Source organism: Penicillium manginii (assembly GCF_028828005.1).
Source record: "Penicillium manginii strain IBT 31320 chromosome Unknown utg000009l:1.0-3297300.0:1.0-3298630.0, whole genome shotgun sequence".
Classification (NCBI taxonomy): domain Eukaryota; kingdom Fungi; phylum Ascomycota; class Eurotiomycetes; order Eurotiales; family Aspergillaceae; genus Penicillium; species Penicillium manginii.
Genome location: NW_026643110.1, coordinates 2,296,900 through 2,311,269, shown reverse-complemented (window position 1 = coordinate 2,311,269; position 14,370 = coordinate 2,296,900). Strand labels below are relative to the sequence as shown.

The following is a 14,370-nucleotide window of genomic DNA, read 5'->3' as shown; positions in this document are numbered from 1 at the left end:
CGCGCCCGATCATGCCTTTCCTTAAGATGTCCCGAGTCTCGTGACTTCCGCACTTCATTCCACTTCATTCATTCCTTATATTACCCATCATTGGTTTCACTATTGCAGGACTATCGTCCGTCCATTCCTTTTTACCATATACCCATCCATGTATCCCATAGAACATAGCTGCAGCTGGAGAGCTGGGCTGAGCGAGCCTTATTGATTAACTTCCATCCGTGGAGGACGTCGTGTATATATTACTTGCATCATTCTACTACTCATACCCAGTGTATGAATTAGATATTGCATTCTGATTTCTTCAACAAACGCACAACTAGTAGGATCCCAAGGTAATTTCAAAAGTACCCATGGACCTAGTAGGTACAAAGTGACTCATCAACCTTCGAATGTGAAGGTGAAGTCCCATTAAATGCTTGGGTAGGTATACATCAAGCTAAACCCACTCTAGTCCCAAACAAGCAAGAATCAGCACACAAAACTTCAAGTTGAACAACGAGCATAAACCACAGCCAATAAACCAAGTACATTCTCATCAACCTCGGTAGGTCAATCATAAATTAAGCTTGGAAACTTAGCTCGAACTCAGGCTTCCATCCGTACCGAACCACGTGGACCGCCAACTCACTGACCCCTTCGTCCCTTACAGTCCCGCCACGAACTCCAGTCCACTCCAGGCACACCTTTGCGATTGGATCCAGCGCAGCAAGGTACCCACACCACACAACAGCGGTAAAAGAGATGTCGGGCTTGGTGGGGGATTCTTGCCGAGTCACGGAGGACAGTACCCAGGGTGGATGTTTCGTGAACAAGTGAATGTCTCCGACAATGCGCTTGTGTGCTTCGTGTCTGCATCGCTATGCCGAGAGTTTGGTTTACATTGCGATGATTCAGACGTGCCAAGTTCAAGTTAGGTCCTTTCTATAGATAGCTGCCTGAGATTCCGAATGTACCTAGTGTCTGGGTCGCAATTATGTATAGTCTTTTGTTCTCGGGCTGGGATGATGGGAAGGTATAAGCCTGAGTACTGAGAGGTACTTTTTTCCTGGCACCGATCTGACGAATGAGGTAGAGGTTGTCTTAGAAGGTTCCTGGATTATGTGTCATTTTCGATATTCATTAGGTATGTAATCTTTGAGGAGAGGGTTCTGCAGGGCGCCTGAGACGGGTTCATGGTATGGCTCGTGTGGCTTGAAAGTACTCTTGAGCAGAATATTCGATCTAGACTCGTCTCGGATAGATTTCAGAATGCCTGATGCTAATATCATACGATATAATGATGTTTCACTTTATTGATGACCCAAGGCGAGGTACACGAAGTATTACTACAGCAGGAGAGTATAATGAAGATTACATGCATATTAACAGACGGAAATATAGCTATATTCAACAACTATAGCAAATACTATTAATAGTAGCAAGGAGCAGTCACAGTACCTATCAGCACCGCCTAGGCACCACGGCAAATACCCATTATTGCTTTTTGCTAAGAGCAGGCATCAAAGCCCCCGCGGGAGGCTCATTCTTCTTCTTGAACTCATCACACATTTGTTCCATTGTCACCCACTCTACACCCTCATGCTTGTTGATGTACTCGATGATCCTGCACAGTATCAGTCAGCAAATTATATCAAAATTTGAATGTTTCAGCCAGTGCCAAGACCCGAGTCGGCTGTCTCTGCCTCCGTCTCTGTCTGTCTCACCTTTCATGCATAAGGAGCACATGAGGTCTCCCCAAAACATCCGGATGAATCGTCATAGGAAAGACAAACTCATCATACTCACGATAAAAATAGTCAAAGTGATCCTATCATCCAATCAGCCAACAAAACACCAAAAGGCCTCAAAGATAATGGCAGAAATTCCAATTAGAACCATCCAGTCCCAACACGATACCCCTCCAACAACCCCAAACTGGATCCCTCCCCTCCAAAAAAAGAATTGAAGAAAAAAGAACTTGCAAAGAACTGCAACTAAACTCACCTTCCAAATATCCTCCACATCACGCGGATTAACCCACCCATGACTATTTGCCGAATTCTTGATAAACATCATCGGCGGCAAATCATCAATATACCAACTCCCCGGAATCTCCACCAACCCAGTCATCTGGCCCCTCACCAGTGGCTTCATCCACGTCTCCGCCTTCTGGCTATAATCAATCTTAGTCCACGAGTCACCCGTTCGTAACCAGTACATCTGACAGTCCTCATGAGACATCGAATGATCGTACTCGATCCCGTACGCAAGTAACTGCTCCACCATCTCGGCACTAGCCTCCCACCACGGCGCAACCACACCACGCGGCGGCTTGCCGCAAAACTCGGTCAGCATGTTGTAGGTTTTGTCTCAGGATATCGCGCTGCTGTTCTTCGCTCATGGCGGCGGGATTCTCGTGCGAGTACCCGTGTAGTCCGATTTCGTGGCCTGCGTCGCGGACGGCGGCGCATTCGGTCGGGAATGTTTCGAGGGAGTGGCCTGGTATGAACCAGGTTGCTTTTATGTTGTATTTTTCGAAGAGTTTTAGCAGGCGCGGGGTGCCGATGTGGCCGGCCCAGAGTCCTGGATTTTGTTCACGTTAGTTGTTGGGTTGACGGGGGTCGGAAGGGGAGCGCGACTTACCTCGACTTATGTCGCTGACGCTATCTTCGCCGCCGTATGAGCCGAGCCAACCGGCGACGGCGTCGATGTCGACGCCGTAGCTGACTAGGACGCGCTTCTTGCCCATTTTTGCTATTTGTGGTGAGTGGGATTTGGGAGGGCTGTGGAGGGTTGCGGCGGGAATTTATAGACTGTGAAAGAGGGATGAAGAGCTGTGTTCGAATTGGATTTTTGGAATTATGGGTGGTTCCTGGATATCTAGTTTTATTAGAATATTTTAGAGATAGCGTGAGGAGGAATTGAGGGGAAGCTGCTACGGTAATGTTATCGAGAGTACTATCCCCCATCATTGTAGTACAGCAAAAGTGGGGGTCGTTCCACTCTGGCAGATCCCACTGCCGAGCGGACTACGTTGGATGAGGGCATTCGTTGACTGCCGCGGAGACAAGGAGAAGAATGGCGGCATTGGCTGGTGCAGACAGTCTGTTTTCTAGATTGTCAAATACCATGAAGCAACTTGTAATGGAAGAACCCTCAGAGAGCAATTTTTCTTTTTGAGTTTGGATATTGTTCGACGCTGTAAATGCTACTACATAAATCTTCGAAGATAGCTATGGTTTAAATTTGGGCAGATGCACAGGTACAGTGGCTTGGAAAGGGACTCGACCATCACCTACTTAGCCTACTATCTGAAATGAGTCCGCAGATTTCGAGAGCACTCGACCCAAACCTTGGTGAACCTCTACTTGAAAGGCTTCGAATGGATACCTTTCACCATCAACACTGATATCTCCATCTGGTTTCCAGGGCGTCAAACGATAGGCGGAAACCTTCCTCATTTCGACATCTTGGAGGTCATTGCATTTTCCCTGCGGAAGCTTCATAATTGCTTCTAGGGAGGCCGCCCATCCAATTGTATCGTCTATCATCATGATATCCAAAAAGCCATCATTTGGCTCTGCGTCGGGGAAGAAATTCGTATCCTTGGCGACTATCTTCATATTGCCGGTGTAGAAGCTGGCCAATCGCTCCCGGGGCATAATCTCCCAATCGTCAGGAACATCGTCTAAAACGGTACCATATTGAAGAGGAAGACTGGTGGGATAGTTCTGAGGTTTCGCCGAAATCTTCTTCTCAGCATTCTTGCTCGCCTCTCCACCCGTCGGCTTAAAAGCAAGTTGGCAAGAATACTTAGTATTCTTAGCAATTGTAGCAAAAACCCCATAAATGAACCGAGTATCCCCCATCCACCGCAAATGCTCAGTCTTCAAATCACAATCAGCCAGAACACCCAGCGCCTGAGACAGAAACGAAACACTATGCCGCGTCCCCTGCGTAATAGAAACCAGATCCAAGGGCATCTCCACCCCCTTCACAATTCCCAGCGCAGCCAGCGAAGGATCATCCGTACCATAGAGATTCCAAGCCATCGCATTCCCCGAGCCGCAGGGTATCATAGCAACAGCCATATTCGACAGCGCCTCGACAGCATCAGACCGTCTTGCCAGCCCATTGAAAACCTCATACGGCAACCCGTCGCCGGAACAACATACAATAGCATCATATGCATCAAGAGCGATATTCTCAGCTATCTCGCCCGCGTGGCCTCGATACCGCGTCTCCTCAACGTCGATCTCACAGTGTGCAGCTCCAAAGATCGGCGCGGCAAATTTGCGGAGTTTCGTCAGTGCTGAGGCGCAGAATGGGTTGACGAGGACTTTTAGCCTCTTGCTTCGCTGTGCTTGGCCGTATGCGTGCGAGAGAAGATTTTCTGTCCAGAGGGTGACTTGCTCTTTTTGTCCTGCAGTGATTGGATAGTGCAGGGCATTTATTGGTGCTGTTGAGTTCAATGACGGACTTTCTCTGTCGAGGTAGGTTATTGTGAGACCATCTTGGGCGATATAGGCGTTCAAGATGGAGTGGAAATCTATAGTCTTGGGCCCAGGCACTACGAGAGAATGTGAATAAGCATGTTCAAGTTTTTATGGGGCTGGGAGTGAGATTATTGCCATCGATGGAATGAAGGAATATCTTGGATTGAGTGAGTTGAATACCTTTTTTTGAAAGTAATCCGCAGCAATATCGCGTCGTTCTCTCCTTGTCGGCGACGTCATCTGCGATGGCACCCATGTTAAGCTAGCCCCAGATTTACAGGAATCCGTAATATAGCACCCCGGGTATGACATACTGGTTATCTTGAGCGAAGTCTTGTTAAGCGTGAGAGATATAGACTCATCAACGCTGAATGTTTTGGAAGGGTGAAGCGGGTCCATGATGTCAACGAATTAAAACTGGCGCGCCTGCGACAAGCTGCTGCGAGCTGGTTAGATGATTCAGAGCGAAGGCGCTGCTCTTGTGTCAATGTATCGATTTTCCTACCCAACTCGTTGGAACTAAGGCAATAAACACGCGGGCCGTGATGCAGTCAGGAGAGCGAAGAAGCCGGGGAAGCATGGGGCCGATTCCTATTGGACACGCAATCGTTGGAATTTGTGGCCTCAGGCAGAAGTATCTTGTCACGTGACTAATAGCTAACATTTAGCCTGATTCAAATATCGGGAGGAAGATGGATAATCGAGGGAAAAGCAAGGATAAATAATATCCATTTGACTTCTAAGTTTCTGATTTCTTTAACTCAATGTACTCTGCAATTTATGAGGAAATTGAAAAATACATGACGCCCGGCGCACCTGAGTGTCAACTACTTATACTTCGGAACGATTTTCTTGTCTCAGTAATCGTTGCATGATGTATTTATTATCTTACTTGGATTTGTGGCCAACAGAAATATCGGAGAAGTTTTTTAAACACGTTTAAGTTACTGCTGGTTACTAGTATCTACTAGTCACGATTTGATTGGCAAGGTGAATTCATCGACATGAAATAGATTCTACCAAGTCCTCGTTGCTCTCGCTTCCTCGCGCACAAACATAACACCATATGCAGATGATCCCATGATTCTATCACATACTTCCATGTATATACCGTCTCCGAAAATTCTCGTAAGATACAGTCCACATTCAGCCACGCAGCTATTCACAACGCACCGTGTCCATGTGTTTCAAAAGGCAATGCAATACTCAATCCACCGACCACCACCCAAAGAGCGGCACTCACATAGATCGGAGCACTACTGAAGCCCGTCTGTGATGAAATCAGGCTTGCCACCAGTCCGCCCAAGCGGAGAAGTGCAGCGGCGGTACCGTAGCCAGTACCACGATGAGGCGCAGGGAATGATTCCGGAGTAAAGGCGTACATCACAGCATACTCTGTTTTGTGTTAGTCCCGGGCGCTATCTTTCATCGGGAATTTCTACTTACCAAAATTTGCTAGTAGACTGGTGACACAAGAGAAGGCCAGGCTGGAGGTAGGGGTGTTGACGCCCACATAGGCGAAGAGAAACACACCCGTGACTGCGGCCGAGATTCCCATCATCCATCGACGACCGAGCCTTGTGTTCACACCAACAGCGGCGGACAGCGGTCCCACAATCCCAACAGCTGACACGATACAATAGTTGCGGTAGGTTAGACTGAGGGAAGAGTCCTGAGTAAACTTGGTGGCGAGGTATGAGGGAAGAAAATTGAAGTAAAGTGGATAAGCAATACCTGATCAGCTTTTATTAGAATTTGCAGAGCCATTTATTCAATTTTACTTACCAACTGTGAGCCAGATTGCCCAGATGATGAGAGTCTGCTGCGAAAGCTTTCGAGTTGCGAAGAGTGCCCTGAAGTGTTCACCTTTAAAGGCTTGCATAGTCTCTGCGAGAATCTCTTTCTTTGATAGTTTCGCTGCTTCGCCACCGTTCTCAGATAAATTGCCTAACCGGGCATCGATTTCTTGCATCATTCCAATTGTTAGAGGCTCGGGCTTTCCATTTTGCCTCGCGACGTAATTAACGGCTTCCACTGCTTCTTCATCTCTTCCTTGGGATAGTAAGTATCTTGGGGTTTCGGGAAGCTTGAATATGAAGAGTCGAATGAAAGTAAAGCACAGTGCCAGACCACCAAGAACAATCAGTGTATATCGCCTGTTAGACACATTGTCAGATCCGCAGATTCATCTAGGGGTTGCCACGTACCATCCCATATTATCTTGACGGCGACAAGTCTCAGGAGTTGCGTCGGTCGGACAGCTAAAGTTAGCCAGGAACACCCAGGCTATCAGCGATACCACTAGCTGGCTCATATTCCACCAAGCCGAAAGAGCCGTGAGAAGATATTGATGACTACAATGGTTAGAGGAGCATAGAATTTCTCGAGTGGAAAGAACTCACCTTCCAGGGACAAATTCTAAGAAAATCATGCAATCCACAGGCACATTACCCCCTGCGGCTGTACCAACAACAGCCCATAGACCACTGAATGCGATGAAGTTCATGGACCCCGCCGCAGCACAAAGAAAGGTTCCCGCAATGAGCAGTGTGAAGTTGAAAGCAGGTCGCCGACCGATTAGATCACTGGATGTGCCCCAGAATGATGCGCCCAGGATGAGACCAACGTAATATGCAACCGAACTATAGCTCACTTGAACGATGCCAGAAAATTCTTGTCGGATTGGAGGTTGAACACTGCCGATCCCTTGAGATGCAAACTGAGAAAGAGAGAGAGTAATTAGTACTGGATATAACGTTGGACAAGTGCTGAGAACCGACATTGTCAACTACCCATCCAAATCCAGTCACAACCCAAAGCTTCCACTGAAACCTTCAAGTTCAGAGGTTAGTATGTGCGAGCCATGATTGAATACACAATATGTACCTTCCCATCCCGATCTCCTCCATACACTGCCCAACCAACTCAGACTTGAGTCTGTAGGCCTGGGTGGTAGAGGAGCCATAGAATTGCTCAACTTCTCCATTGTCAAGAGGGATGACCTTCCCAGAATCCTCGTCTGCAGAAGAGCTAGCTTGCTGAGTATCTTTCTCTGTTGATCGAATATCGTCCATAATGCTAAGACTGATGATCGGCTTCGAAATATTGACCATCTCCCTGATCATCCCATCGTTTCATATACTCCTCTCTAGGGCTTGAACTTTTGCTTACGGGTGATGCCAGCCAATAATAGCTGACTAGTTAGAGTATCCTTAGCCGATAGCAAAGGTGGGTTGACTTTGATACGAATCTAACGTCGACCAAAAACCCCCACTCTTGAATAATACAGTGGTAGAGAGTTCAATGACGTTGACACTTTTGTGCCTCGGAAAGGGGATGAGCTTGAATTATACAAGGGGAAGAAAGACATTTGAAATCAAAAATATGTGATAGTTTCAAGTTTTACGAAATGAGTAGTACGAGATAACGAGACATTGTCCAATAATGCAAATTGTTAAACAGTGCGTGGCATCATTCCATCCATCCATCTCTTGCATTCTGGTGGACCATTATGCGCCAACTGCAGTTACAGCTGGACCCACATCCACGTTCTTCGCTTGAAGTTCTTTCTTGTACTTCTCAGCGCGACCATAGCTATCCTTGTAAGCAGAGGTAACCATGTCTTGAACCGTGATCGGGGGGTATTTAGCGGATTCGCCCGGCTCTCGACAGTTTGGTAGGCACTCGCAGAGATAGTCTGGATTTCCACTAAAAAAGAATGGAATCGAGTATCTCTCCTTGCCAGACTTATTTATAACGCGGTGTGTGTTTGACTTGTACTTGTCGTTGGCCATGCGCATGAATAGGTCACCGAGATTAATCACGTATGCTCCAGGGGTAGGTTTGACCTATGTTATCATTCAGAAATTAGCCCAATCCCTAAAATCTGCAATTGATGAGGTACAAACATCGAGCCATTGTCCAGATGGAGCATCCAAGACTTGCAAACCATCAATTTCGTCCTGTAGTAGGAGAGTAACGCAGCCGAAATCTGTGTGCGCTCCGATTCCACGGTTCAGTTTCTCGTCCTCGTCTTTGGGCTGCGCAGGATAGTGCAGATATCGCATGGTCGCGACAGCACCTTCAGTAAGTGGCTCGAAGAAGCTTGACTCGACTCCCAGGGTAAGGGCCACGACACCGAGCACATCCTTCGCCAACTCAAACACAGCGTGGTAGTATTCCATGGTTGTTTTCTGGAACTCCTCCTTGTCGGAAACAGTCTGCGGCCATTGATTCGGACCACTATTCAACTTCTTTTGTAGGAAGTATGGATGGTCTTCTGGAATCTCTTCCCCAATGTATAGGCCTTCCTTGAGTTCAGGGCCGGTGCCCGCTTCGAGCATCTGTGATCGGAGGAGTTCGTAGCCGCGGTTGAAATTATTGTGATCTGCAGAGTCAGCGCGCTTCTAATCGGAGGCGGACCGATTTAGTTCTCACTTTTATTGATCTGTAGCTTTTCCTCCAGAGGTAGGTTAAAGAAGCGCTTCGAGCATTGCATCACGCGTCGCTGCAACTCCAATGGCACGCGGTGGCCAGTAATTTGGAAGAATCCATTATAGTGGCAGCACTTCCGCACTTCCTCCACTAGCTTTGCCTTGGCCTCGCTGTCATTACCATAGAAAGGAGAAAAGTCCAGAATTGGGGGTGCAGCTGAAGTGGTCATTTTGTCTGTTCGAAAGTCTCAAGGCGATGTTATTTCGGGAGAATTGGATTTGAGCTGCTCAAGTCCGCATCGCGCCCGAATATATGATCAAGAACCGCAAAAAAATGTCATCATCTCCAATTCTGATCGGACAGAATGCCGAAGGGCTGCCCAGGCGCGACATGATCAAATGCCAGGTGATTTGGAGTTGACATCCGAGTCATAAATGAGGGTGGGGGTCCCGTCAAAGATGGGGGAAATTCTATCCAGCCCGTTTTCAGATAAGACGATCTGCGGGGAAGATTGTGGCGCGACAGGGGTTGTTATCTAGACTGTAATTAAAGAGGCCTTTGCTGTAGCAAAATACCAGTCTCAAACAAAGTAGCGTATTTTTGAAGCCTGAAGATACCCATGAATGGGGTGAGAGAGTCAGGTTGTACATACTGCGAGGTCCATGCAAGGGGGCTTTATAAGCATCCAAACGGTCCACGGATGGGTGCATTTTGTGCCCCTGACCAACAAACATCGTATTTTACCCCGAAAATGTCCACAGAAATGAAACAGACCCTGGCGAGTAAGCCGGCGGATGGTGAAGCCGGAGTAGGGCAAACTTCAGGATATGCAGACCTTGAAGCCGACAAGACATATCGTAAGAAAGTGGACTTCTGGGTTCTGCCGTTGTTGTGCTTGGTAATGCAGTTCTGCCATTCGTGTTGAAGTAAGAGACTAACTTATTGCAGATGTACTTTTTTGATTGCATGGACCGGGTATGTTGTTACTTGCTCAGCCGTGATGCTATACGATACTTACAAAATCAGAGCAATCTAGCAAATGCAAAAACGGACGGCATCGATGTTGACTTGAACTTCAAAGGAAATGATTACTCCCTCATTATCCTGATATTCTATATTCCATTTGGTCTTTTTAATTTACCATGGAATTTATTGATCAAACGCTATTCTGGGCGCTGGACGCTCTCCACCAGTGGGTCCATTTTATAACCTTACTCCACCGAAACAAAACTGACGGTTACTCTAAAAGTGTCCGTGGTATGGGGAATACTTGCATTGTGCCAGTGTGCAGCTAAAGACTTCGGGTCTCTTCTTGCGATAAGAGTCATTCTAGGCATATTTGAAGCGGGATTCTTTGCTGGGGCAACCTATTATTTAACGACGTTCTATACGCGCGGGGAGATGGGATTTCGACTGGCTATCATACAGTCATTTGCAGTGCTTGCCTCCGCGTTTAGTGGTCTAATATCATTTGGTGTATTCCAAATCAACAGTCCTACCGTCCACGGCTGGCAATGGCTTTTTATTATTGAAGGCTCAATGACACTGCTCACGGGCCTTGTGGGATTCGCCATCCTGCCAGACTCACCACAAACTGCATGGTTCTTGAATGACCGCGAGAAAGAGGCCGCGAGGGCTCGGCTACTACGTGACTCCTCATCAGAGATAGACACGGGCTTTAATCTCAAAGATTGCTTTCGATCGTGGAACGACTGGAAATTTCCGATTTGGTGCATTATTACCTTCACCTATCCTGTTGCCTATGCTACTGCGATGAATTTCTTCCCATTGGTAAGTCGCACCTATTCAAATGTTCTCGGCTTGCCTAATCCGTTTAGATCGTTCAACGCCTGGGATTTTCTGTCATAAAGACCAACCTTTGGACTGTAGCACCTAACCTTGTCGGCACGGTAGTTTTACTGTGTGTTGCGAAATCTTCTGATTATTTTCGCGAACGAACGTTTCATATTGTCTTCTCGCTGTCTTTGTCCCTGATTGGAATGATTATGCTCGCTGCTATTGATGTTCTGGAAAACAAAGCGGTCGCTTATTTTGCATGCTTTCTGATGGCAGCAGGTGCATACATCCCATCTTCTTTGGTTCATGCGTGGCACAACAACAACAATGTCCACGAAAACTCTCGCGCAGCTAATACGGGGTTCTTTGTGGGCTTGGGTAACCTAGCAGGAATTTTGAGCGCAGCCACATTTCGAACTGAATATGCACCAAAGTGAGATCTTCGCCTCTAGTTTTATGCAAATGGTTGCTAACAATATGACAGGTACATTCCTACTCTGGTCGCAACTTGTTGTTGTAATGCTGTATGTATCGTGTTTGTGACAGGACTCGGTCTCTGGATGCGCATTCAAAATCGACGACGAGATCGGGAACAGGGATCCAGATTGAGGGAGGGTCAGTTAGACACCAGTCAATTCAAGGAAGGCGAGGAAAGCCCCGAATGGCGATATTTCCTTTAGTTCAATTCAATTCTATTCGTACGATGGTATAGTTACCTGTTGGTATCTCGTTCACAAGGCATTGGTAATAATTAAACTCTCACTCCGCACTCCAATATTGTCTCGTCATTGAATCATCGCCATTGGCCGCTTAAGCTGCAACGACCCGATAAACAGGATGCACTAAGTTCAGAATCCTTGTAAGAAAGCACCAATCATGGAGTCTTCTCACAGGCGTTCCCCCGCATTCTTATCAGTGGAAAGTCGGTCTTTACTCCGGCCACTGCATTTATTGCGAAGCTCCCCAAATATCTGAGGGTTCGAATATATTTCGTTATTGGAGCGTTTCTGTATACTAATTATGAAGAATCATGCTTGCGACTACACTGGGTGTACCAAAAGCTTCACCCGCGCCGAACATCTTCGTCGCCATGCTCTAAATCATGACCAACCACGCAATGGGTTCACATGTGAGCGCTGTTCCGTACATTTCCAGCGCCCTGATCTTCTAGGTATGCTAGAGCATAGGCTATCCTGAAAAGTGTTGGTATTGACAACTCTAGCTCGACATATGGAGCGCCACACAAAACGAGACGCCGAAGCAGGTGGGCCTGGACTTGGGGTATTGAAGACTCGGAAAAGGACTCGCAGGGCTGGGGACGGAACGATAATTGTACGACCATCACAACGGGAAATGCGGTCGGCAGGACGTTCTACAATCTCTACTACAAGTTCCTCCGACCGTGGAATAATCGAAGATGATGATTCCTTTCTGCATGAGGCACCTCTGTCGCCACCGGGTTCTGGTACGGATCCAACATCTCTAGATATTGATGATATCGATGATATCGATCATTCCGATCCTTTCCTTGCCCCAATGATGCCCGGGGGGCCATTTGAGCCATATGTGGAACCGATCCCAGGGCAATTTGACGCTGCTGATGGATCATTCAACATCGGACTAAACGAGATGGGTGATTTCTTCGGCACCGACACCGGTATTTATTCCTATGGTTCTATTTCTCATCTGGCTTTTGCTAATAAATTTAGCAACGGACTTCAATCTACCCTTCGCTGCGACGGACAATTATAATTGGTTATTTGACGTCGCTTCCCTCGACGACGCTTTTCATCATTTTGACTTTCCACTGGGATTTGACGCTGGGCCATTCCCAGATATCATGGACACTGAATATAGTCAAGTCATTGACAAATATGATGGCCCTTCGGCATTGCTTGAGGTTGCCTCTATGATAAACAAGACACAAACATCGCCACAGCGCCCAATTTCTCCCGATGGCCCAGATATGATTGGCATGGACTGGCTCTCTGGGTCTTCGTATTTGGGCCCGAATCCCTCTCCAAGACTACCACAACTCTCAGACAATGCCTGTCAACGAGTTCTCGCTCTGGTGCAACAGACGCGTCCTATGGGTCTTGATAGTCAACCGATGGCTCTTGACTCACACTTACTTTCACTCCCTGCATTGCAAAGCTACAGTGACTTTTTCTTTTCACGGTTCAATGTGACATATCCACTTGTGCACCAGTCAACTTTCAATCCCGATCTTGTTGATCCAGTATTTCTCGCTGCTGTATTGTTCATGGGTGCTACCTATAGCACACGAGAAGCTCATCAGCTAGCTGTTGAAATCCATGACAACTTGCGAAATCAACTCCTTTGCCATCAAGACTTTTCTCCACAGCCAGACCTCTGGGTTCTCCAGACAATGCTTCTTATCGACTGTTTCGGAAAAATGAGGGCTGGACCAAAGCAAAGAGAACGCGCTCAACTCTTCCACTGCGTTTTAATAAAGCTGATCCGTCGAAGCACCTGCTGCAATATTCACGACTCCCCAACTTTACCACGGTCGGATGATTTGGATTATGCATGGCGATATGCAATGGTTGAAGAGCAGCGGAAACGCCTAGCAATGCTTTGCTTTATGTGGGATACGCAGCATGCCGTACTCTTTTCTCAGTCTCTTTGCATGTCCGCATTCGAGATAAGGTCCTCATTACCATGCAGTGCCGCTATCTGGGAAGCAACAACGGCTCAAGAATGGGCACATCTAGCTGCTCGTGAGACAAACCGCCCTTTCCTAGCAGTGCTCAAGGGATATATTACTCCTAGCGCAGTCTCCAGACCCCGCGACTTGAATGTTTTCGCCCGCACAGTTATCCTCCACGGATTAATGTCGGTCTCTGCTGATCTCAAACGTCGTGACCAAACAACCCTCCGGTCAGAAACGCCCGAAAAGGTTGGGGCCTGGACTCCACGTATGAGCCGGTCGTACGACTTATGGAAAGTGGACTTTGATGCAGACTGCTTAAGTATGAAGCTCGCTCAAACGGCAGATCCGCAGAGGTTCACAGGCTTGAAAATGGCCGCCCATGCCCTCTATCATGCTTCTTGTCTTGCTTTGAACGTGGAAATTCTGGACTTGCAAATTGTTGCCGGTGCCAAACAGATTCTAGGGAGGAATATTACCCCAGCTGATCAATCACGATCCCAGCGAAAGATTTACCAGTGGCTGCATGAAGATTCCAGCGCATCGTCTATTGCTGCCCGACATGCATCATTCCTCTTACAAGATGCAGTCTTAAGTCTACACGACTGGGACCATACTGATGCGTTCCATTTCCCATGGTGCTTATATCTTGCTACACTGGCCTGTTGGGTCTTCCATCGAGGAATGGATATTTCTTCCTCGGAGAACCGAACTCATACGGACCTCTCGTCTCTGATTGTGATGATGACGAACTGCCCAAGTGCTACTGAGCTAGCTGCTTTGTCCGGAAAGTATGACCCCAAGCCCCTAGCGTCGGCAATGGCACAACAGCTTGCCACTGTTCGGTGGGCTGTGGTACATGATGCCATGAAAGTACTAGTTGGGTTATCTTGATAAATTGAATTTCAATGTTGCATTCTATGCCACTAGATTGTTGAAATGCACTTTGGCCATACTGGTCCTATGGTCAAATCGCACAATACGCAGATAGAT

General features: G+C 47.3%; 6 protein-coding genes across 6 annotated transcripts; 2 read left to right on the top strand and 4 right to left on the bottom strand.

Moving 5' to 3' along the window:
- Positions 1-1,473: 1,473 nt before the first annotated feature.
- On the bottom strand, positions 1,474-2,728 carry N7533_012579 (polysaccharide deacetylase family protein; the record flags this gene model as incomplete). The annotated part of the gene is made up of 5 exons (XM_057109229.1): positions 1,474-1,603; positions 1,704-1,807; positions 1,984-2,232; positions 2,285-2,562; positions 2,623-2,728. 5 exons carry the CDS (start codon positions 2,726-2,728, stop codon positions 1,474-1,476), a joined length of 867 nt encoding a protein of 288 aa, XP_056954330.1.
- Positions 2,729-3,278: 550 nt separating this feature from the next.
- Positions 3,279-4,874, bottom strand: N7533_012578 (sphingosine kinase; the record flags this gene model as incomplete). Its single annotated transcript, XM_057109228.1, has 2 exons — positions 3,279-4,549; positions 4,790-4,874. The coding sequence occupies 2 exons, from the start codon at positions 4,872-4,874 to the stop codon at positions 3,279-3,281; spliced, it is 1,356 nt and encodes a 451-aa protein (XP_056954329.1).
- Positions 4,875-5,637: 763 nt separating this feature from the next.
- N7533_012577 (MFS transporter) lies at positions 5,638-7,549 on the bottom strand (the record flags this gene model as incomplete). The annotated part of the gene is made up of 7 exons (XM_057109227.1): positions 5,638-5,870; positions 5,922-6,209; positions 6,261-6,631; positions 6,683-6,829; positions 6,878-7,194; positions 7,256-7,307; positions 7,362-7,549. 7 exons carry the CDS (start codon positions 7,547-7,549, stop codon positions 5,638-5,640), a joined length of 1,596 nt encoding a protein of 531 aa, XP_056954328.1.
- Positions 7,550-7,984: 435 nt separating this feature from the next.
- encD (Fe(2+)/2-oxoglutarate-dependent oxygenase encD) lies at positions 7,985-9,138 on the bottom strand (the record flags this gene model as incomplete). The annotated part of the gene is made up of 3 exons (XM_057109226.1): positions 7,985-8,323; positions 8,384-8,862; positions 8,913-9,138. 3 exons carry the CDS (start codon positions 9,136-9,138, stop codon positions 7,985-7,987), a joined length of 1,044 nt encoding a protein of 347 aa, XP_056954327.1.
- Positions 9,139-9,660: 522 nt separating this feature from the next.
- Positions 9,661-11,143, top strand: N7533_012575 (allantoate permease; the record flags this gene model as incomplete). Its single annotated transcript, XM_057109225.1, has 5 exons — positions 9,661-9,807; positions 9,858-9,884; positions 9,936-10,101; positions 10,159-10,700; positions 10,748-11,143. 5 exons carry the CDS (start codon positions 9,661-9,663, stop codon positions 11,141-11,143), a joined length of 1,278 nt encoding a protein of 425 aa, XP_056954326.1.
- A 583-nt stretch (positions 11,144-11,726) lies between these two features.
- Positions 11,727-14,271, top strand: N7533_012574 (uncharacterized protein; the record flags this gene model as incomplete). Its single annotated transcript, XM_057109224.1, has 3 exons — positions 11,727-11,877; positions 11,929-12,363; positions 12,416-14,271. 3 exons carry the CDS (start codon positions 11,727-11,729, stop codon positions 14,269-14,271), a joined length of 2,442 nt encoding a protein of 813 aa, XP_056954325.1.
- Positions 14,272-14,370: the final 99 nt, after the last annotated feature.